The sequence below is a fragment of the Diadema setosum genome, chromosome 18 (assembly GCF_964275005.1).
Source record: "Diadema setosum chromosome 18, eeDiaSeto1, whole genome shotgun sequence".
Lineage (NCBI taxonomy): Eukaryota > Metazoa > Echinodermata > Echinoidea > Diadematoida > Diadematidae > Diadema > Diadema setosum.
The window spans coordinates 29,914,460-29,938,108 of NC_092702.1; the positions used below are offsets into that span (position 1 = coordinate 29,914,460).

Genomic DNA, 23,649 nt, shown 5'->3' on the forward strand with positions numbered 1-23,649 from the left:
ATACCCCAGCCACACATAGTGTGAAGGGGGTATATAGGAATCACCGCGATGTTGGTCGGGCGGGTGGGCGGGCGGTCGGTCGGTCTGTTGCAAAATCTTGCATCACGAACTCCTCCTACAGTTTTGAAGCAATTTAAATGAAACTTAGGGTAAATGATGATATTGAGGTATAGATGTGCAAGACGTGTTTTTTGTGGTTGTCAGACAATGCATTGCCATGGTAACCATAATTTTACCAAAACCTTGTGGATTGAATAACTTCCATAGTATTTAAGCAATCAATTTCAAAATTGGTATCTATGATGATCTATAGGTGTAGCTATGCAAGACACTCTTTGTGTTTGTACTTGACAAAGCGTTGCCATGGTAACCGCATGTTTTCCTTGAAATCTTGTGGAGTGAACAACTTCCACAGTTTTGAAGCAATTGAAATTAAATTTGGAAGGCATTATGGCCTTGAGGCATAAATGTGTAACACATCATTTTTGTGTTTGTCGGACAAAGCATTGCCATGGTAACCATACTTTTACCAAAACCTTGTGGATTGAATAACTTCCACATCATTCAAGCAATGATGATCAGGAGGTGTAGTTATGCAAGACACCAATGTATTAATATAAGAAAAATGTGTTGCCATGGTAACCACTCATTTTTGTATCAAATTGAGCCATTGTTGTGGTTTCTGTTTTAATACATCGTTTAAGTCTGAATCAAGACTATTTTATGTCATGAAACGGCCTGGAATAAGGCTAGGGGAGTTACAAAATGGATCGTGATTAAACTACGTTGAACCTACGACATGCCTCCAGTTTTCCTAAATTCGTGTCTCTTTCGGAAGTAGACATAACATTTTGGCGACGAGATGGCGCATTTACAGCCTCCGCCACCATTCCTACCGAATCCTGGCCCTCCTTCTATGCCATGGACGCAATGGCAAGGACTTTTCAAGACTTTCTTGCTCGCAAGTGGGGCGAACAAATTTGCTGACGATCGCCGTAGGGCTATGCTGTTACACTGCCTTGGGCCTGAGGGGCAGCGCATCTACAATACACTCCCGCCCAGTGTTTCTACGGATTCGTCAGGCAGCGAAGCACGTGCACAGAGCGCAACTGCGGTCGAAACGTACGACGAGACATTGGCTCGACTTATGGCACATTTCACGCCTGCGGTCAATGTAGTAGCTGAACGCTATAAATTCCGGCAAAGAGCTCAACTTCCAAATGAAACTGTGGACGAGTATGTAAGTGCTCTCAGGAACTACTTGCTGTACCGTGCAACTTCGGAACAATGAGGGATGAATTCATCAGAGACCAGCTGGTCGAGAAGACCAATTCTGAGCGTGTTCGGGATCGATTACTGACTGAACCATCGCTAACTCTTTCAAACGCTTGTGTGCTTGCACGGCAAATTGAATCTGCCGTTCGCGATGCCCGTGCATTGCAGTTGGACTCTACTTCTAGTGATGTTTGTGCTGTGGGATTCAGGCCAAAAGCTCAACAAAAACGTCAACAAAAACACAAGCAGGATATTTCACATCAGAAAGCTGGTAAGTCCGCATCTTCACCAGTTTGTTATTGCTGTGGTCTCAACGGTCATAAGGCTAATGATCCTCACTGTAAAGCCAGAAATGTACACTGTTCTTCTTGTCATAAACTTGGACATTTTGCTCGTGTGTGTAAATCATCCGTCAATCAGATTTCTGCTAGTGAGCAATCGGATCACATGAATACAGATGAACTTGCACGCAATGACAGTGATCCTGGTAGTGGTGGTGCACAAAATTTACAGGTCCTTTCCATTTCCGATCCAGATATTAAGTGCACTGTATCTGTCAATGGGGCTCCAGTTCACATGATATTTGACACCGGCTCTCCTGTTTCACTCCTTCCGTTGGACATTTTCGACAAACATTTTCTTCGTGAGGCTTTGTTACCTCCAAAGCCGGGCCTGACATTGACTACGTACCTCCATGAGCCCATTCCCATTGTTGGTATGTTTCCAGCTACAGTTTCACATGGACAACATACAACTGAATGCTTGCTGTATGTCGTCGCACGTGGCAACAACATTTTGGGACGCGATTTGATTTCTTCATTGCATCTTGCGCTACAGGACAACATTGTGATGCATGTTTCGTGCAATGAGTTCCCAAAACTCTTCAGCAATGATGTAGGACTTGCAAAGGGCTATGTTCACCGTGTACGGATGTCAAAATAAGGTCTGCTGTGCAGCCAGTGCAGCATAAACTTCGCCGTCTTCCCTTTGCAATGCGGGACAAGGTATCTGCAGAATTGAAACGACTTGAACAGGCAGATATCATTGAGCGAGTGGATGCCAGTGAATGGATTTCTTCACTTGTGGTGGTTCACAAGAAAAATGGTGCCATTCGCATTTGTGTAGATCTTCGTGATGTGAACAAGGCTGTTGTGGAGGACAAATACCCACTTCCTAACATACAGGAATTGCTCGCTGAACTGAGAGGTGCGACAGTATTCAGTACTTTAGACTTTGCATCAGCGCACCACCAGTTGCTTTTGCATGAAGAATCACGTGATCTCACTACGTTCATCACGCATGACGGACTGTTCAGATTCAAACGTGTGTGTTTTGGACTGTCATCAGCACCTTCAGCCTTTCAAAAACTCATGGCTTCAGTTCTCTGTGGTCTGGAAGGTGTACAGTGTTACCTTGACGACGTGGTTGTCTATGGTGATACTCAAGCTGCGCATGATGCAAACCTACGTGCAGTACTTCAGCGGTTGCAGGATGTTGGGATGACACTCAATGCTCAAAAGTGTCATTTCAGTCTACATGAGATCCACTACTTGGGGCATGTGATATCCAGCAAGGGACTACAACCAGATGAATCACATGTCGATGCCATTCGGGATGCCCCAGTTCCTACTGATGTTTCCTCACTGCACTCGTTCATCGGTTTGGCATCATATTACTCTCGTTTCTTGCCAAACTTTTCAAGTGTGACTGAACCACTTCGAGCGTTAACGCGAAAAGGAGTTCCCTTTGTGTGGACCGCTGAGACAGATCTAGCGTTTCGCGAAATCAAGGATCTCATTGCAAACAGTACAACATTGCAGTTGTTCAACCCCGGCTTCCCAGTGATTGTTGCAACAGACGCATCTGCGTATGGTCTTGGAGCGGTCCTGTTTCAAGTGCGCGATGGAAAGGAAGTTCCTGTCGTGTTTGCCTCACGCACGCTCACCACCGCAGAGCGAAATTATTCGGTTGGAGAGAAAGAAGCCCTTGCTTGCGTATGGGCTTGTGAGAAGTGGTTTCAATACATCTGGGGTCGCCACTTCATCCTACGTACTGACCATCAGTCTCTTACGACTCTACTATCGAGTAAGGGTACCGGACGACAGACCATGCGAATCGCATGATGGGCAACACGACTTTTCAAGTGTGACTGAACCACTTCGAGCGTTAACGCGAAAAGGAGTTCCCTTTGTGTGGACCGCTGAGACAGATCTAGCGTTTCGCGAAATCAAGGATCTCATTGCAAACAGTACAACATTGCAGTTGTTCAACCCCGACTTCCCAGTGATTGTTGCAACAGACGCATCTGCGTATGGTCTTGGAGCGGTCCTGTTTCAAGTGCGCGATGGAAAGGAAGTTCCTGTCGCGTTTGCCTCACACACGCTCACCACTGCAGAGCGAAATTATTCGGTTGGAGAGAAAGAAGCCCTTGCTTGCGTATGGGCTTGTGAGAAGTGGTTTCAATACATCTGGGGTCGCCACTTCATCCTACGTACTGACCATCAGTCTCTTACGACTCTACTATCGAGTAAGGGTACTGGACGACAGACCATGCAAATCGCATGATGGGCAACATGACTTATGCGATTCAACTACACAGTGAGTACAGTCCTGGAGTACACAACACGACAGCTGACGCACTTTCGCGGCTTCCGCGGCCAACCACTGATCCCGTCATCGATGACGACGATGAAGTTGTCATTCAGCATGTTAACGCGATGTTCGCTAGCGCTACCATGACAAAATCTGAGCTTCAAAAAGCGACCGCTACGGATACAGTGCCACAGCGTGTTATTTCATACACAGTGAATGGGTGGTCTAAGGAAGCATGCAGGGATGACGCGATGAAACCATTCTACATGGTTCGCGATGAGTTGTCAGTGATAGATCAGTGTCTGTTCAGGGGTGACAGAGTTGTCATTCCTTCTACATGTCAATCCATTTTGATTGCAGCTGCACATTCTGCTCATCAAGAGATAGTTCGCACAAAACAACGATTGCGCGTAATGTATTGGTGGCCAAAGATGGATGGCATGGTGGAAGATTCCATTCGACACTGTATTTCATGCCAGACGAGCGATAAAGTGGCACGTCCTCGCAATACGCCACTTCAAAGCGTTCCACTTCCTTGTGGCCCATGGGAAAAGCTTGGAATTGATATCACAGGGCCATTCAATTCATGTGAATGCAAGTATGCTATTGTGGCAACTGATTACTACTCCAAATGGCCAGAAGTAGCATTCGTTCGTGAAGTGACATCGCGCACAGTTATTGGTTTCCTTAGCCAGCTGTTCGCGAGGGAAGGTTTGCCATCGGAAATTGTCACCGACAATGGTGTTCAGTTCGTTTCTACAGAGTTTGAGGAGTTTCTGAAACCGCTCAACATTCAACATCGCAAATCTTCATTGTACTATCCGCGTGCCAACGGAGAAGTTGAGAGGTGGAATAGAGTGCTAAAGCAAACCGTGCAGATTGCTTCCATGGAAAGGAAACCATGGAAAGATGCAGCGCTTGAATTGCTGATGGCGTATCGCTCAACACTGCACCAAACGACCGGGAAATCTCCTGCTGAGTTACTCCACGGTCGACGCATGGTAACACCTGTCAACATTCGCAAAGATCGCAATAGTGAGCGAAGTACTACGCGCAATGACACAGTTGTTCGCGAACGCGTGGAGAAAATGCGAGCCAAATCGCGTGAATACGCAGACAAAACTAGGGGTGCAACCGTCCCTATGTTCAAAGTAGGGGATTTGGTCAGAGCAAAGCGTGCCGTTAAAGTGCGCAACTCAAAATACTACCCACCACAGCGCATTGTAGGCAAGAAGGGCCCCTACACGTACATTCTTCAGGACAATCGCATTTGGAATGCATCCAAATTAACAAAATGCCAAAACCAAGAAAATTAGTAAAGACTTGAACACTAAAGACTGAGAACTATGTTCATATATTCACCGTGTGTTGCATGACAATGCATATGGAAGTTTTGTATGTGTTGTTCCATAAATAAACATGTTATACCTTGTGCAGAGAGTAAAGGTATTGACACTTATTTGCGACCATCTTAGATGACTTTAAAAAAAAAACCAAAAAACAAAAACAAAACAAAGCAAAGGAAGTTCTAGGTCCAAACGTTTCCTTAATTGTTATTGGGAAATTTATTCTGTTTAAAGTCACATTTAGTTTGGTTTATGTCTGTCCATTCAGTTGACGATTTGCTTAAGTGGTTCTCTTCAGGACTCCACATGTGTGCAAATGAGTGATACCACCTTTAAAGAATATTTGAAGTATTGGCTTTAATAGATGTATGCGTGTATACAGTTTCATACATTGGAAACAGAGAGAAATTAAGGATAGACATTTATGTGTAAATTATTTCCACACAGGTTTATTGGCTTAAAAAAGAAAGTGAGATGCATACAGTCAAATTTAGCCGATAAATAGATAGATTTGAGAAATTTCATTTTAATTCAGTTGTAGGAAAGTCAAACAAAGAAATACATTATGAAATATGTGATTTGCACAATATCATTAAGGGAGTTAAATTACACTTTATACACATGCAAGTTAAATGAGTATTAAGGTAGTGGAAAACATATATACAAGATGATACAGGTTTGATTTCAAAGATAAAACGGTATTTGGTTATAATGACAGGCATGCAAAATGTGCACCTGGTGAATTATTGTTTGGAGTTTATTATACATATTCAAACCATTGTAATTACTGACAAGTTATTGGTTATAAAAGTATCAGGTTCATGTTATGAAGGATATTCCTTTTAAGGAGAGGGGAAATGTTGTGGTTACTGTTTTAATACATCGTTTAAGTCTGAATCAAGACTATTTTATGTCATGAAACGGCCTGGAATAAGGCTAGGGGAGTTACAAAATGGATCGTGATTAAACTACGTTGAACCTACGACATGCCTCCAGTTTTCCTAAATTTGTGTCTCTTTCGGAAGTAGACATAACAGCCATTTTATCTATGAAGGTGAAATTTGGTGTGTATGATGCTCTTTAAGTGTAGTTTTGCAAAATGTCCTTTGCATTTGTATCGGACAATGCGTTGCCATGGTAACCACATGGTGTTTTTTTTTTTAAATCCTGTGGAGTGAACTTCTTCCACAGTTTTCAAACAATTGAAACCAAATTTGGTAGGCATTATGGCCCTGAGGTATAGATGTGGAACACATAATTTTTGTGTTTGTCACACAAACCGTTGCCATGGTAACCACAATTTTACCAAAACCTTGCAGATCGAATAACTTTTCCATCATTCAAGCAATTAAAGTCAAATTTAGTATGTATCATGATCTAGAAGTGTAGTTTTGCAAGACACCAATGTGTTAATTTAAGGAAAATGTGTTGCCATGGTAACCACTCATTTTTGTATCAAAATAAACCATTCAAGCTATGAAGGTCAAATTTGGTGTGTATGATGGTCTTTAAGTGTAGTGATGCTGTAAGAAAGCATGTGTCCATTTGCTTTAAGTTTTATACTCAGTGTCAACTCTGTAATTGTACAGTAAACTAAAATTATTCTGTTTCCAATTCGACAAATGCACAAACTTGATATTAACGTCATTGCCCTCATGACATCACATACTATAAAGCAACACTAGGGGCAGGGGTATTAATCACCTTCAGTGATAATTCTATTTTTTTCAAATGTTATCTCATAAGCTATAGTTTGCTTCCCCTGAAGTAGACTTTTTTTTTTTTTGCCAAAAGTTTTGCTGGAATATTCTTGAAACCTCCTGAAATTTCTTTGAAACTAAGTTATATGAAAAATGCATTTTGTACAGGGTTAACCTGATTGCCACAAGTGAAGAAATGTTCATCAAATGATTGCCTGTAACATTATGATTTTTTTTTTTAATATCAACTAACAATCAAATCATCAGTAATCTCAACAATCTCAACAATAATTGTGATATCATATGCTGAGGCATTTCAGGGGAACCCTAAGGTTGAGATGCAACATGAATTATGTCATGTGATACATATTATGTGATGTGTCTGCACAAAAGCCATGTAATGTTGGGAAAATAGTTGTTTGGTTTTTGGTCTTTGAATTGATTTATAATTTGCCTTATTTCATGACACAAAAATATAAAAAAATAAGAAGTTAGAAAACTGAAAAGGTTATAATGCCAAAGTTGGCTTACATGCAGTTTTCTTCCTTTTATGATCTCTGACTTTAAATGGGTAACGTGATGACACACCACATACATATGTATTACTGCTGTGGTCACTCTATGAGGCAATTAATGGATTTCCTGTGCACAGCCAATGATGATCAAAGGGGAAGGTCTTTGCATCGGCCGTCAGATGGTAAAACGGTCTAACTCGAAAATTTGACTTTTTGAGGTAAATTCACCTTGCGGGACATGTGAGGGTGCTCTTTCCAATGGTGCTATCGAGAAAATCCCATCATGTCTTGTTTTAGAGATAATTTCCGCTATCTTGGTACTTTTTTGTATTTTTCCTTCAGATTTGATGGTAAAACAGTCTATCTTTGAGTTAGCCCATTGTCGGTAATATCGTTTGGAGGGAAAACGAGCTATCTTTTACATAAACCATACTACCTTCTTAACTGAGATTTTTTAAATCATCGCTGTCAGATGGTAAAATCTTCGAGTTTGACCAGTTTACATAGTGTTTGTGGTCTATCTAGAAGATAGACCATTTTACCATCTTATGATGTGTAGCGGGAGTGTATACATGTGCTGTGGTTAAACAGTCTATCTGCACAAAAATCTCACTTATTTTATAATTAAAACCCCAAATAAGCACAAAATTCTTCAGTTATCAGTGTTTAATATGCTTCTTCTTGTCCCATTGCTAAAAATGCATTATACCCATCTCCTAAAAAAGCTCAAACCTCTAAACTTTAAAGTCATTTTTCTCAGAACAGCAATTTTTAAGATAGACCGTTTTACCATCTGACGGCCGAGATATAAAGGTTAATTTGGATGCATTTTACTAAATTTAGCCATCATTTAACTTGTTTGTCATGGAAAAGGATGCTGAGAGTGTGTTGTGGAGTGGCTGGCAGAAATCTGATCATTCCAAATCTAGTTCCTTGTTGAACAAATAACGGCATACGAATCCATACATGTGGCGCAGTCATACGTCTTCAAATCCTGCTATCATTATTGACCAAATAATGACCAACAAAAACAGCACCAAGTGATTTCAAATATTGATTATCTTAGAGCACATGCCAGGACCGATGAAGCATTTTCAAAAGTGTGGGGTTTCACGAGCTAACAAGCAAAACAAAAAACAAACAAACAAAAAAGGTCCTCAGCTCATCTCTCCCCTCTTTCCGGGTTTCTTCAGCTGACAAGCAAAAAAAAAAAAAAACCTAAAAAAACTAAAGATCTTTAGTGGAAGGACATAACCTTACCTTGCTCATACTTCAAGGTCTCTATCTATTTCTATTTAGTGCCACTTACGTACTTCTGGGTTAAAAAAAAGTATGGGGGCCCAAAGTGATGACACCTTATGTATTCCTTTGTATGGTACACAAAAAGTGTGGGGGCCCTCACCCTCACGGCCCCCACGGTTCTGCCGACCATGCATGCTGGCCAACAAATAATTTCAGTTTTTGTGTATCACACGACGAAATCCTGGCAAACATGTGATTTTGCTGACTCACAGCGCCATTCATCTTGCTTCACTGTTGAAGACATATCATCAAGCAGTGTTGGGATGTAAATTATTCAAAGCTTTCACTTATTACAGACTAAATTGCAATAACTGTAGGCCACATTATGGAAATACAAGTTCTTCTAAGCCTCCTTTTTCATAGACTGAAGAGCTGCATGCAAATTACCTGATTGCCATAACTCAGTCTTTGATGAGCTGACGAACACTGCACTCCAATACTGGCAGTGCTGTTGTAGTTAGTTGAGAATGAGATGAACAAAAGTGAAGTATTCAGGATTATTCACACAGCCTTTGCCTTGTGAAGCATGTGAAGTATTTTATGGAATTACAAAATGTGAAATATTGCAGAGATCGTGACTTTTCAACATTATGTCTGTGAAGCAGACATCACATGAAGCATGAAATTGATAGGGTTTATAGGTTCCATGACACTTGCTCCTGTGACAATTGCTTACATGAAATATCTGCATGCTAAGCGAAACATATATTCTACCTACAAACATAACCGTAGCCCTAATCCTAATCCTCACATCAAACTACACCTAAAACCCTATCACAACCCTAACCCTAAGTCATTGGAGAAAATGAGACCTGAGTAATTGTCACAGGAGCAAATGTTGTGTCACTGGTCTGTATGTCATAATGGTGCAACCACCAAAACTTTGGGTTACGTGAATACTGTAAAGCGAGGAACATTCACATGCATTTTAATTTCATGAATTTCACGAGAGCCAAGCAAAGAGCAAATTTAAATGCGCGGGAAAGTTCTTGTCTACACTATACACATTGAATGTTAGAGGCAACTCGCAAAAATTTAATCCCACGAAAAAGGCCGTCAGCTCCAACGCGCGAAAATTTCATTCCGCAAAAATATTGTATTTTGCAGTAGTAGATTATAAGTTGTTTCTTATACCAACGTGTCATTATTGTTTTTAGTTCATTACAAAATACTAGATTTGATTGTATGCTTTTTCATCATAGGATATCACTTTGTAAAAAAAAAAAAGGAAAATAAGTATATTTATCGATTGAAATGAAATGAATTCATTTCAAGCCAATTCAGTTTAGAAATATATATATGTGTATATTCTTTAGGCTAACATAATTATGTAGTGGTGGAAAAAAAAAGTATCTATTTTTGTGTGATTTCTCAAATTGTATGATGACTCTGTCAGCAGAATAATCACTTTGTGAGATTTCAGAGTATTGGGATAAAGGACAAATATTATCATTAAAGAGGAGTATTGGAAGTAGAATAGCCTGCAGCATCAATGTAATGAGCAGTGATTGTAAGGAAATTCAGGGCCATTTTTGTCACTTTGCCTACACAAGCAAACGAATACATCGCGCATTTCTGATAAGCGATCTTATGCGAGATTGTCATGAGGCTGAAAAAAAAATAGTATCTATTTTTGTGTGATTTCTCAAATTGTATGATGACTCTGTCAGCAGAATAATCACTTTGTGAAATTTCAGAGTATTGGGATAAAGGACAAATATTATCATTAAAGACGAGTATTGGAAGTAGAATAGCCTGCAGCATCAATGTAATGAGCAGTGATTGTAAGGAAATTCAGGGCCATTTTTGTCACTTTGCCTACACAAGCAAACGAATACATCGCACTTTTCTGATAAGCGATCTTATGTGAGAGTGTCATGAGGCTGAACTCATCATGGAGAGTATCTTTTTTGAATTTGTCATGATTTTTTGACAGTAAGTCTTCTGTCTTTTCCTGGTCCAGAGAATCTCTAATTCGAAGAATCTCTTGAGTTGGGTGCTTATAATGTTTGTATATCTTGTAATGTTTGTCTGCTGGATTTGTGGGGTACCCATAGCAAGTCTACTTGGGAGATTTCAGATTCTGGTTAAAGGGACTGTACAGTACTGGTTGAGGTGGGGATTCATGTTTTGAACATTCCTAAGTGAGATAATGAGAAACCTCTTATGAAATATGAAAGAGCATGTAATTTTAAGAAGGATTCAACATTTATTTGATGAAAATTGGTTTTAAAATGGCTGAGATATCCAAAAAAGTGATAATAATAAAAGCGACAGGCCACGCCTTTTATTAGGATCTCTTTGTTTCACATTGTTTTTGGATGTCTCAGCCATTTCAAAACCGATTTTCATCAAATAAACTTTTGATACCCCTTAGAATTGCATGCTCTTTGACATCTCATAGAGTGGTTTCTGAATATCTCGCAAAACGTTAAAAGCTAAATCCTCACCTCAACCAGAACTGTACACACCCTTTAAAATTGGGTTTGTTAGTGTAATCACCTTCTTTGCATTACATATCGGGTACATGTGAGTTTGGATCTGTGCTCATTGTACAAACTTTTCAAGCTGGTCAGGGTAAAAGATGAATCCTTGTGCTCAAACTTCCCCTCAATAAGAGGAAAAGTTATGTAATCTATTGGGGAGGAGAATTTTTACTTGCTTGAAAGAAAAAAGTGCTGGCCTAAAACTAAAGATAAGGAAAGGAAGCACTGAAAATGATTATTTCTCATTATATGAACTACATGTACTCTCAGGCTTTTTTTAAATTTTAATTTCAACATTTTAAGTTAAGAAGCAGGTACAGCAGACTCCATTATAACAAAGTCCTCGGGACCGGCCGTTTTCTTTCATTATATATTGATTTCATTATAACCGAACAGATAAACAATAAAAATACATAGAGTGGATAATGTTGCGGCCTGAATTTTTACTTCGTTGTAACCGCAGTTTCATTGTAACCATGTTCGTTATAACTGGAGTGCACTGTAATATCTTTCCTTTCTTTGTTGTCCATTTCGTAGGAAAAAAATGATGCTTTTGTAGGAGATGAAATTTTAATTCCCCCATCTTTTGCAAGTGTTCCACGATAGTGACTTCTTTGTTTGATCTTTGCTTGGACCAGGTCTGACCCCGCTAAGTCAGGCAGTGCTTGGCAAGAAACAGGAGATGCTAAAGATTCTTCTCAAGATGGGGGCCAATATCAACACCCAGGATGCAGTTGGGAGGACACCGCTCTGTCTGGCGGCGTATGAGGTGAGAATACTTGAGGTCATGAAAGGAAATCCAAACCCAAAGAGAAATGTCAATTGAATGAAAGCAGCAACATAAGTAGAACACGTCAGTGAAAGTTTGAGGAAAATTTGGCAATTGATGCAAAAGTTATGAATTTTTAAAGTTTTGGTGTTAGAACTGCTGGATGAGGAGACTGCTAGAGGTTATGGTGTCATGAGAAGACAACAATATAAAGAAAATACAAAGGGAATTCCACAAAAATTCACTTTTCTAGCATAATGAAAGAGCACTTGACTAAAGCAGAGGGAGTAATTAATACCCGTAATATATGTCAGTATCAAGTTATGGAATGTGTAATTTCATTGGTTCATGCTCATGCTCATTCTCAGTGTCTTCTTCAGTCAATTCTGCAGTGTAATTCTCATCAAGGTTCTTCAACATTATATGCAGTTGATCGACAATCGACAATCGACATCTTATTGCACGATCTGACTACAATCCAGGCCTATTTATGGGGTCTTTTTGGAGGCCTTTTAGATGGCAGTTATGAAAGCTAGATGGCAGTTATGAAAGCTAGATAATTTTAGAATCATCAATTATTTTTCTAAAACTTTATTGTCATATTCTTAATCTCCCTGAAACATTATTCTAGTGAATAGAAGGGTGTAATATTCATTATTCAGGTTGTTTTGATTAATAGATTGCTTAAAGTTCACTTGATCTATTTCATCTATTTCCATGATTTTATAGGTTTTATTTTTTTTTTCTCACAGCAAAGTGCCATCATATATTTTGATCAGTAGATAAGTAGTTATGCTAACAAAATATACCAACGCAGTGGAGGCATTAAGAATTCATGGTTGTCATAGCTGCTTGTTTTTCTGCTTGCTGTAGTCTGCACAAGAGACCGACGAGGCTGCATGTGCTACTACTTTCCAGCTAAAAGTCATCATTATGCTCTCTGAAAACACAGTTTGGCCTGAAAAACGGTTGCCATGGCAATGACATCTCATTTCTGCATCCATCATGAGCCGAGCTGGTCAAACATTGCTGTCAGCTCCTCTTGACTGAGGATGTGATGGGAGCATGATAAATACTAAAACATTTAACAGTCGTCATTTTATGTCTCCACTATTATTGGTTGCTACCATTCCTGTTTATGGTAGAAATGAGTGTTCCACTGTGTGTGCTTAGCAGTGCACTCGCGCGCGTGCCAGTGAATGTGCTATTGTAACTCTCGTCATCCTCTCACCCTGGATGAGGTTTTGCCGAATCACTCAATGTATTTGACTCTGATCCAATTTCTATGCTGCCAACTCCCCCTCACCCCCCCCCCCCCCGACTTAATGCAGTTATTGATCCATGCCCGACCATCCTTTTAACCTTCATCACAGAAAGGGTGCAGGGGAATGAAGAAAAAGAAAGAAAGTAATAAAAAACAGCACATACATTTACTTTCATTTTTCTCTTGCAAAAAGATTTGAGTGAGCTCTCCCTCTCTCTGTCTTTCCCTTGCTCAGAAAAAGAGGCGCGCTCTCTCCCTCTCTCTCTCTCACTTATCGATGAATAGACATCAGTTCCACACGACAAAATATCACACAATATAAGTAAGAGTGGAAAAAAACACAGCACTGATGGCATGCAGAACCAAATATCCTCGAACAAAAGGGCACTATTTGATGTTGAGCTGCACCATCACAATGGAGTTTGTCTTGCACCAAAAAGCAATGATATTCCTTAAGTTATGACACCAAATTTATTCAGAAATGGCAGGAAGGCATAAATTCCATGTGCATTGAAGAGTATGTGAAGAAGCCGAGTGTTCAAGGAGAAATAATTGTAAGAAGAAGGTAACATTTGAAATTGGGTATGGAACATCAAACAATAGGTGATCATCCCTAGTATATCTTCAGAGTCTTCATGCAAGCTTTACTTTATACATATCAGCACATTCACACATCACAACCACACCCACACACACACACACACATACATATAAATATAATATGTGTCTAATATATAAAAGTAATAAAGATATGTATGTATATATATATATATATACTGTATATATATTCATTTAGAAAAATAAATAAATTCAAATGCAAGGTACCATTAAAAACATTTGTTTTTGCTTTGTATAACCCCCTGAGCTGTTTTGACAAGAAAATAATACTGAAAGAATTTGACATCTTACTAATGATAATGATGATTATAAAAGCAGTAAAGTGCAGATGATGAGAAAAGGAATTATATTATAACAACGACAACACTGACAATCAGAAAAGTATGAATGGACTGGTCGTGTTAATGTCATACTGGAAGGAACCTATGTTATTAAAAGCATTTTGCAGAACAACAGTGAGTAATCCAAGCCTACAATAAGATAGCATAATAACAATTCAGCTTGCCGACAAAAGGCCTGCAGTTCTTGTTAGGAACCTTAAGCATGTGTGAGGTTTCGCTGGTCGAGAGCCTTGAGTAGCGACAACTAATTTCTATCACAGCCCGTCCTCTCACGATAATACAGGTGCTTGCAGCAGCTTGAGTCACCTGTATAATTGTCATTCTAGTGTGGGACAAAGCAATATTGTAATTTTTTTGTTCATGCAGTATAGATATATTCCATCAGCCTGCCTGACATGAGAGAAAGATGCCTCTGTTCTTCCCTCTGTACAGGGTTGGTATGAAGGTGCCGTGTGCCTCCTTCGCCACGGCGCCAAGCAGACGGTGGCGGACAAGAGTGGTCGGCTACCGATCCACGCAGCAACGTGTGCTAAGGAATCCAGGTATTTATATGCCACACCATAACTGGAGGATCACAGGCAGTTGCCGTATCCTTATCATGATTTCATCAAATCCTGATATTACTTTTTCTTGTTTTAAGGTCATTTAGAAGTTTTTATGCCTCAGCCACGAAGTGTTGCCGGAGGCATTATGTTTTCAGGTTGTCCGTCCGTCCTTCCGTCCGTCCGTAATCAATTTTTGTGTACAGCGTAACTGAAAAACTGTAGGAGGTATCCTAATGAAACTTAATATGTATATGTATGAGTGGGCGAAGTTGTGCCTATCAACTTTTGGGTGCACATGCTCAAGGTCAAAGGTCAAAAGGTCAAGGTCAAAAATTCAAAATTTTACTATTTCCCTCATATCTATGCAATGCCTGAAGGTATTTTCCTGAAACGTAGTGTATATACATTGTATACGTAGTGCTAAATGAAGATTCTTCAGAGAAAGTTTTGGATCATGGGGTAAAAGGTCAAAGGTCAAACATCAAGTGAAAATTTTAAAATTTCACTTTTTTTCTCCATATCTCACAAATGGTTCAAGGTATCTTCATGGAACTTAGTATATATGCATGTACTGACTGGCAGTGATTATGTAGGAAATTTGGGGGTCATGGGTCAAAGGTCATGGGTCAAAAGTCAAGGTCGACTCCTTAAAATGCCAATATTTCCCTCCTATTTATGCAATGCCTACAGGATTTTTCTTGAAACAGAATATGTACATGTCTTACCTAATAGAGATTCTCTTGGAAGTTTCTTGCCAAAAGGTCAAAGGTCAAGTGAAAGTGCTAAATTTCACTTCTTCCACCATATCTCGAAAGTGACTCAAGGTATCATCATGAAACTTAGTGATTATCTATGCATGTTCTACCTGACAGTGATTCTCTTGGGAATTCTAGGGTCATAGGGTCAAAGGTCAAGGGTCAAAGGCCAGGTTAAAATGCTTAAATTTTACTATTTGAAACTGAAATTACACTTTTTCTCCATACTTTGAAAATTGCTTAATGCATAAACTTATTAAAAGGTCAAAAGTTAAGTAAAAATCCCCAAATCCCCAAATACCTGCACTCTTAAACAATGAAGCCATTCATCCAATTATACCTAGTTCAAGGATAGTGAACATTCAACACATTTGTGACAAGACTGTCATTGTGATATTTTGCCAATTATGCAAAACTATCATCACACATTGCCAAGACATTGTATTATTAGGAGAACCATGCATTATGGTGGAGGCATACCCGTCGCCATAGCGACATTTCTAGTTGCAAGTAACTTGAAATATTCATTTTGTGCTGTAGCAATTACTGCATGCACCATATACTTTGCGAGTCTAATTTTTCACAAATCTAGGCTTCCTGACAATTTTACGAGCGGTTAAATTTGTGATTGGGGATTACAGTAGGGCCTACTGAATGGACAAATGTGTGCATGCTTGTCACATTCGTATTAACCCGTTGAGGACGAGTCCCGAGTATACTCGGGCAAGTGTCTATGGGAAATGCATGTTATAGCAAAATCAAACCGTCCTCAACGGGTTAAGATCAGAGGTAATATTTTCGCTTTTTGTAGAATTCACGAATAGCAACCTACTCACGAAATTTGCAAAAATAAAAACCTCATGAAATATCTGACGTATATAGTAATCAGTGGAGGATATTTGAATAGCTATATTATCAGTTTCACATTTCATTTTACATCAATTTCACATCAGTATTGTGAAAGGATACAAAGGTAATTGATGTGAGAGGCGACCCCTTAAACAGCAGACAGTTATCTAGCAAGTTGTAACCTTTCTGTGCACAATAGAAGAAAGGTTGCTATTTTACATAAATAAATAGTACACTAGAAACAGATGCTGTACCAACATCAGGTACTAGTATAATCAGATGCAAAAATCAGATTTTTTGTCATAAATATCACTAATAGATGCACAAACAAAACAAAACAATGCTGAAATAAAGAATATTGAATGTTCAGTTTGGTATTTACAAAAGCAAGCAAATAAACAGAAAAGATATTGAATTATTCATTATATATTTCATCTTCATACAATGGATTATTATTATTATATTAATTATTTGTTTATGCTTCAGTGAGTGATTTTTAAGAAATATATTTCACTACGATACTGTGTTGTATGCCTATCCATGCATGTACGCACAACTTATCAATGTATTATAATCTTCGCAAACAGTTTGTTCAGGAGGCATTCCAAAAATGCAGGGAATAAGGGAGCGCCTGTTTAAATTCCATGCTACTGTAAAACATTGCGTGTAAACTATATGTGTTGGGATGAAATGAATACTCTCTTAACAATAAAAGAAAAGCTAATTGCCTTTCTCCAAAAAATAACCCTTCAGGCCAGGGCAGCATATTTGTACAAACAGAAATCCATTACCGGGCAAATATGCAGACGCTGGCGATCGTATGTTTCCCGGGGATCTAGAAGAATGGGATGGCATGCAGTTCCTGCAATTTATTTTGGGGTCGCTGATGTCATTTAAGTCAATTTCCATTACTTGAGTTGGAACAGTTTTGTGTCTTCCTTTGGCTAGAGTGTAATTTGAAACATTATGGAGAGGGATGTGCTATTTAAACTTTCACAAGTGCTGCGCTTTGTAGGCTGAAACGAAAGTTTTCCCCAGATCCTTGCTTAAACAAGTTGTTTGCATGGTCACTGCATAAGGAAGGCATCTGTCCAAGTCTTGAGTGTTCAGTTAGAGTCATAATTGCTAAAAGTAGATGCAGTGAGCTGGGTATAATTCAAGTGCATATTGCGTATGAATGCATTGTTTGAATTGTTGTCAGTTTCTTCAGGAGGTAAATGTATCTTGAGGAATCAAATTCAGGAGAAGATAGCAAATTAAAATCACCCATGCACACAACACATGCAGCAGATCGAAACAAGTGCATATGTCATTACAGTGTAAATATATTTGTAAAAATGGTGTATTGTGCCCTGAGGTAATGGAATCAAGGAGTGGATATGACTTATGACACCCCCCTTTTTCACACTAAATCTTGGTTCATAAAGCAGATATTAATATAAGCATCCTAAATTGAAACAGGAAGATGCCAGCAGTGATGGCTATTATGTCAAAGCATTACAAAAAACTACTTAAGTAATGACATATGGAAGATTGAGAAATTGTTCCATTGTACATTCCATAAATAGTTATTAGCACAGTCACATATCATACATGCATTTACACATATCAAGGCATGCAGGCAGCAATGCTATTTTCTAGTTCTGTTTTATTCTATGTATGATTAGTTTCCCCAGTCTTTTCACTTTTCTCAAAGATTTGCATTTAGAATATAGCAAAACAATAATTTGTGAATGTTTGCCTTCCATGTTTGCATTTCACCTACTGAACAGAAACTAGAAGCACACAATGAATTCCAATTTTACTTCTTTGGGATTATGATGGCAAGGGGATGAATTTGTGTTTTTTTTGTATCAGCATTTTTTTTCCCCCTTCTAGAATTATGTAGGCTGAAATCGTTGATGGGCAAAAAGAAAGAAACTCCCAAAATGGGGTTGGGCGATATAGTCTCCTGATGGGGGTATCGTAAGCATTGAAGAGTAAAATCACAGCTAAAATTAGTTTTTGTGAAATTTCAGCTTCACTGCATGTTCAGTTTGTGTAAGTAATTTAAAGCACTGATGCCTTGTTCCTTGTCATTAGTGAAATAAAAATTCAAGCGCATTTCATGTCATGCTAAAAAAAGAAGAATATGTTCAGGAATACATTTACTAGTGCATTGTGCAGACTGTAGCACTACATATGGAATTTCAACATTGTGTTCAGCAAAGCAGCAACAACAGCAACAACAGCAGCAGCAGCAAAAGATTTTTTTTCCTGTAATGTGCAGTGAGTAAATGGAAGTGATTCTAGGGGGAAAATAATATAAAGCTTTAAAAGGTACATATGTGCTCGTTTGAGCCGAGGATTTGTATTAAGTGATTGGCGAGTGGGCAGTGGAGCGTAAGATTTCTTGGGATGAGATGCGATCAGAAATCTGCTTGTCTGCTGAGCGACTTCTGCGTTGTATATTCGGCGAAAACGTGCCGGAACGCAGCCTCAAAATGTGAGCTGATCGAGGGAGGAGTAGATATTCGCCAGCCAGGCATAAAATGTTTAAGGCACTCATCCAAGAATTGCTTTATATTGTTCCACTTCTGTGTCAGATGGGCTTTCCCCCCCCCCCCCAGCTTTTAAATTGTGGCGGCGTAAGATTTCTTATAATGGTTTTCATTGTTAATGGTTGCATACATCTGATGTCTGTGCTTAAAAAAAGAAATGATATAGTAAAGCTCAGTTATGTAAAAAGAGAGTGCTTAAATTGGCAGAATGTGCAGCATTCAGGAGAGAAGCAAGAGACAGCATGCTCAGGTATTGTATAGGGGTATAAGAAGACCTGTTATACCACATCAGAGTGGAGTGCAAGTTCCATGCAAAATACATACCAGATAGATGTACAATGTAGAAGTTTATTTTCAAACATTATTATTTCTGTCATCTTTGCAGGTAATAACTAACCTTAGTATATATGTTTATGTACTTATTGTTGTTGTTTTTTTTTGATAGGAAAAAAAGTATGCTGACTTTGAAAATGCAGCTAAGTAAAAATACATGTGACATTTTTATTGTCTATTGTTTATATAACCATATGAATGTATTATTTTTTTAGTGGCTATGTTACATTGCAGTGTTGTCCTGCTAGTTTTGAAATTGTATTCATTAATTCTTATTTGCTCTCTAAAAACATACACTTTCTATTGTAAAACTTTTACTGGTTCCTGAATGAACAATATAGTACACTCCCATTATAACAATCCCGGTTAAAATGAAGTTCTTGTTACAACAAAGTTAAAATTCAGGTCGCGACATTATCCACTCTATGTACTTTTATCGTTCAATTGTTCAGTTATAACAAAATTTTGATATAATGAAAGAAAACTACCGGTCCCGAGAACTTTGTTATAACAGTTTCTTCAGTTTCTTGTCATTATCTCTTATTGAATGATGAATGATATGCTAATGTAGTTTTCATTTATCACACAAAATAGAAACTCCATTCTAACAGTGCACAGAAAAGCTTGTCATTATTATTTAATAAGAAATTGCATTTTTTTTTTTAGGATGCTGATGTGCCAATAACCTTTATGCATGATAGGATCTCCACTTGTGGCATTATTCTCCCTCACCCTTTGAGCTTTTTTTAACAGAAATAGACTATTTCCATGATAATTACGAATTCTTGGATATTTTTTTTCTCATAATCAAATCACATCTCTTATCGTGAAGAGCAAGACTTTTTCAGGCAGAATGCAGATGTTGATTTGCTTAACAACCCTTAATGGAGCCTTCAAAGAATAGTGTGATTGCCTTGAGAATCTATTTTGGAATATATGCTTTTCATTGATTGGAGTGCATAGATTTGAATACATCATCATAAGACCAAGAAAAAAAAGTTGTATTGGCGTAACTGGCAATGTGAAAATATGGTTGGTAGGTCGATTTTTTATTTATTTATTTTTACCACCGCACTTTGCAGTGAGGCAAACGCTGTATGACTCCATTAATATGGTGAAGTAAAACTAAAAAAAAAACTTGTGAAAACAACATAATGTTCTTTAAAAAAATCATTCTACTACACAAGTGGATAAAACACACACACACACACACAAAAAAATGATGAAGGTTGTGAAACTCAAATGAGAAAAGATGGCGACTGAGCCAAAGCGATAACAATTACACTATCAATATTGAAATATTGTGCTATCATGATTGCGACTGTGAAGATTTTTTTTTTCATAATCTCTAGGGTCAGGGATATTTTTAGGGTCGGTTGCAGTACGCCAATAAAACTTTTTTTTTTCTTGGCCTAAGAAAGGATTTGTAGTGCCAAAAGAACTCACCACTTCCCTGTCATGTGTTTGCCTATATTGGAGGACCCTGTCAGCCTTGCTTCAGTCTCTCAGCGTCGACGAGGTGAACGAACCTGACAATGAGGGGATGACTGCGCTGCACTGGGCGGCTTTCCACAATCGGCCTGAGCACATCCAGCTGCTCATGCTCCGCGGCGGCGACATCTATCGCACTGACATTGACGAGAAGACTCCACTGCACTGGGCCAGCCAGGTGAGCTATGGGTACTCTTTGAATCAGCTTCCTAAGTTGCAGAGAAGCAACAGCAACAGCACCATTATGTATCACTGCAAAAACATTGGTCGGTGTTAGATTTAACACCCATGGTGTTAAATCTAACACCGGTCGAGAGTCAATAGAGGACCACACCCACAGGTGTAGAAAGTATGTTGTGATGGTGTTGAAAAGTGCTCACCTGGCACTTCGTGGTGTTAATGTGACACTGCAGTAGCTGGTGATATTTTTGACACTGCGCTGGTGTTAATTCAACAATGACACTGCATGGTGTTGATTTGATATTGCTCGTGCTAATGTCAATGGTATAACACCCATCCAGTGTCAACAGGAGACCACAACAACTGGTGTTACTGTGGTATATATGTATTTACACTCCCCCCCCCCCAAAAAAAAAAAAATAAAAAGATCAAGTAGGGCTCTACTTTATCGTAAAGTTCTTGATCGTCTTGTGGAAGTTCAAAATCAACAAGAAGAATGGTAACTAAGTCACTATTCAAAAAACAATTTGATATTTTAAAGTGACACCTGGAGGTGTTAATCTAACACCACAAATGAGCACCAGAAATTTAACACTGTTACCGTCACCCTTACAGCAGTAGATCTACCAACAATCAACAAGTCAAAAATGTCATCATCATTTACCTCCTCTTTCTTTCTTTCTTTTTTCTCAACTGAAGCATAAGCCATAACTTTGTACTTTTTTGCCAGTGTGCATTCTTTTTTTTATCTGTATCATTTATCTTTTACAAAGTCGAATGTTTATGTTTATGATGTAATTTAAGATTTATTATGTGTTATGTTTTGTTGGAAAAAGAAGAATGAAAATAAATGAATTGAATTGAAAATTGAAAAAAAAAGGATAGTATTTTCCATATGGAAGATGCGTGATATGCATGGTTCTTGTAAGCAATAGGTTCAAGCAGAAATCAATCCAGTTTACTCACAGTTGTCTTCAAATATTTGAAGCCCTTATTTATGAGATCAACAGTGTTACAACTAGCACAAAATATGTTTTTATCCTTTTTATTATAATCAATTTTAGGGTATAATCATAGAATTTTTATAACATATAATATTCACACATTATACTCTCTATGGGCTCTTCAATTCAGTGCTAACAAAAGTGGCATAGTAATTTGCACAGTCTCTAAAAAAAGCCAGTAATAATTATGACAGCAATGATAGGGATGGTGAATATCAGCTTTGTTGTTCTAGATATAATTCTAAATGACTTTAATCATCACTTAAAGGACAAGTCCACCTTCATTAACATAAGGATTGAGAGAATGTAGCAATATTAGTAGAACACATCATTGAAAGTTTGAGGAAAATCGGACAATCTGTTCAAAAGTTATGAATTTTTGAAGTTTTTGTGCAGTCACCGTTGGATGAGAAGACTACTGCAGTGTATGATGTCACATGCGTACAACAATATAAGGAAATATAAATAGAATTTCACAAAATTTCATTTTTTGAAAAAAGTACACATTCCCTTGACTCGTTACTGACATATGTTATGGGTAATATTATTCCCATTGCCTTTAGAAAGATGCAAGTCAAGTGCTCTTTTATTATGTGAAAAAAGTGAAAATATGTTGAATTTTCTTTACATTTTCTTTATACTGTTGTACTTATATGACATCACGAGCCTTAGTAGTCTCCTCATCCAGTGGTTCCAACACAAAAGTTTTAAAAATTTATAACTTTTGCATCGATTGTCCAATTTTCCTCAAACTTTCACTGATGTGTTCTACTAATATTGCTGTATTCTCTCAATCCTTATGTTAATGAAGGTGAACTTGTCCTGTAAGCATTGTAGTTTTCCCTTGGTATGTAAATGCTGTGCACAGAATTCTATCATTTCTGTGGTTACAAGAAACCAAGAAATGAACAAAATATCTGCCTTTTGTTTAGAACAGAGCAAAGGCAATGCAAAGAAGTTGAGCTCCACTATAGTATTGTGTAGCAAGTGTGTAATCAGACCAGGCCATTCTGAAAGGGCAAACTCTCCCACACAATGCATATTGCAGACAACAGCGATATTGTTACCATGGCAATAGGATGGTACTATGACTTTATCATGTACTGTAGTCAAGGCCCTGGGATGACAGTGCCTATCAACTTTCTAAGCTCTTGAGCAAATTCATCTGCTCCAAAAGCACTTCTGTCTCAGGAGCTGGTGCATAAATTGCAATATCTTTATCTGTATTGTTATCTATATGTGTATGTTATTATATCTATCTCTCCATCTCTCTCTCGCTTTATCTATGTATGTGTGTATCTCTCTCTGTATGCATATATGTATGAATAAATATTTTTGTATTTCTATGTCTATATATCTATATTTACATAGGTAAAATATTTAGATATTCACATACTTACATTCATGGAGTGCCTCTTAACTGTATCTTTATCTATCAGTCTGTCTAGTGCCAAGCCCTTAATGTCAAGCACACACAGTTTTCCATTTTGAATGACAGAGGGTAGATTTAATCAAAAGTATTGGGTAGGGAAGGACAGAGAAAATATGTTCAGGCCACAAATTCCAGAGATTATTGTCTCTTTAGATAACTTGATGCATGTTTGTGCATCAGAGCTGTGAATAATTTGATCAAGTTCCTTAGTCTTTTGCGAGGTCACATAGAACTATATACGTTAATACCCGCTCTGCTGCCAACATATGGATAGTGCTGTATGAATGCCAAGGGAAGATTTCTGAGCAATCA

At 38.3% G+C, this 23,649-nt stretch overlaps 1 protein-coding gene across 1 annotated transcript in view; it reads left to right on the forward strand.

Moving 5' to 3' along the window:
* LOC140241441 (uncharacterized) overlaps positions 1 to 23,649 on the forward strand; it is a 56,977-nt gene that overhangs the window by 20,908 nt on the left and 12,420 nt on the right. Inside the window, exons 3-5 of the mRNA XM_072321170.1 lie at positions 11,855 to 11,985; positions 14,641 to 14,750; positions 20,710 to 20,899. Of these exons, the coding sequence (XP_072177271.1) occupies positions 11,855 to 11,985; positions 14,641 to 14,750; positions 20,710 to 20,899 (431 nt within the window). The remainder of the gene's footprint in view (positions 1 to 11,854; positions 11,986 to 14,640; positions 14,751 to 20,709; positions 20,900 to 23,649) is intronic.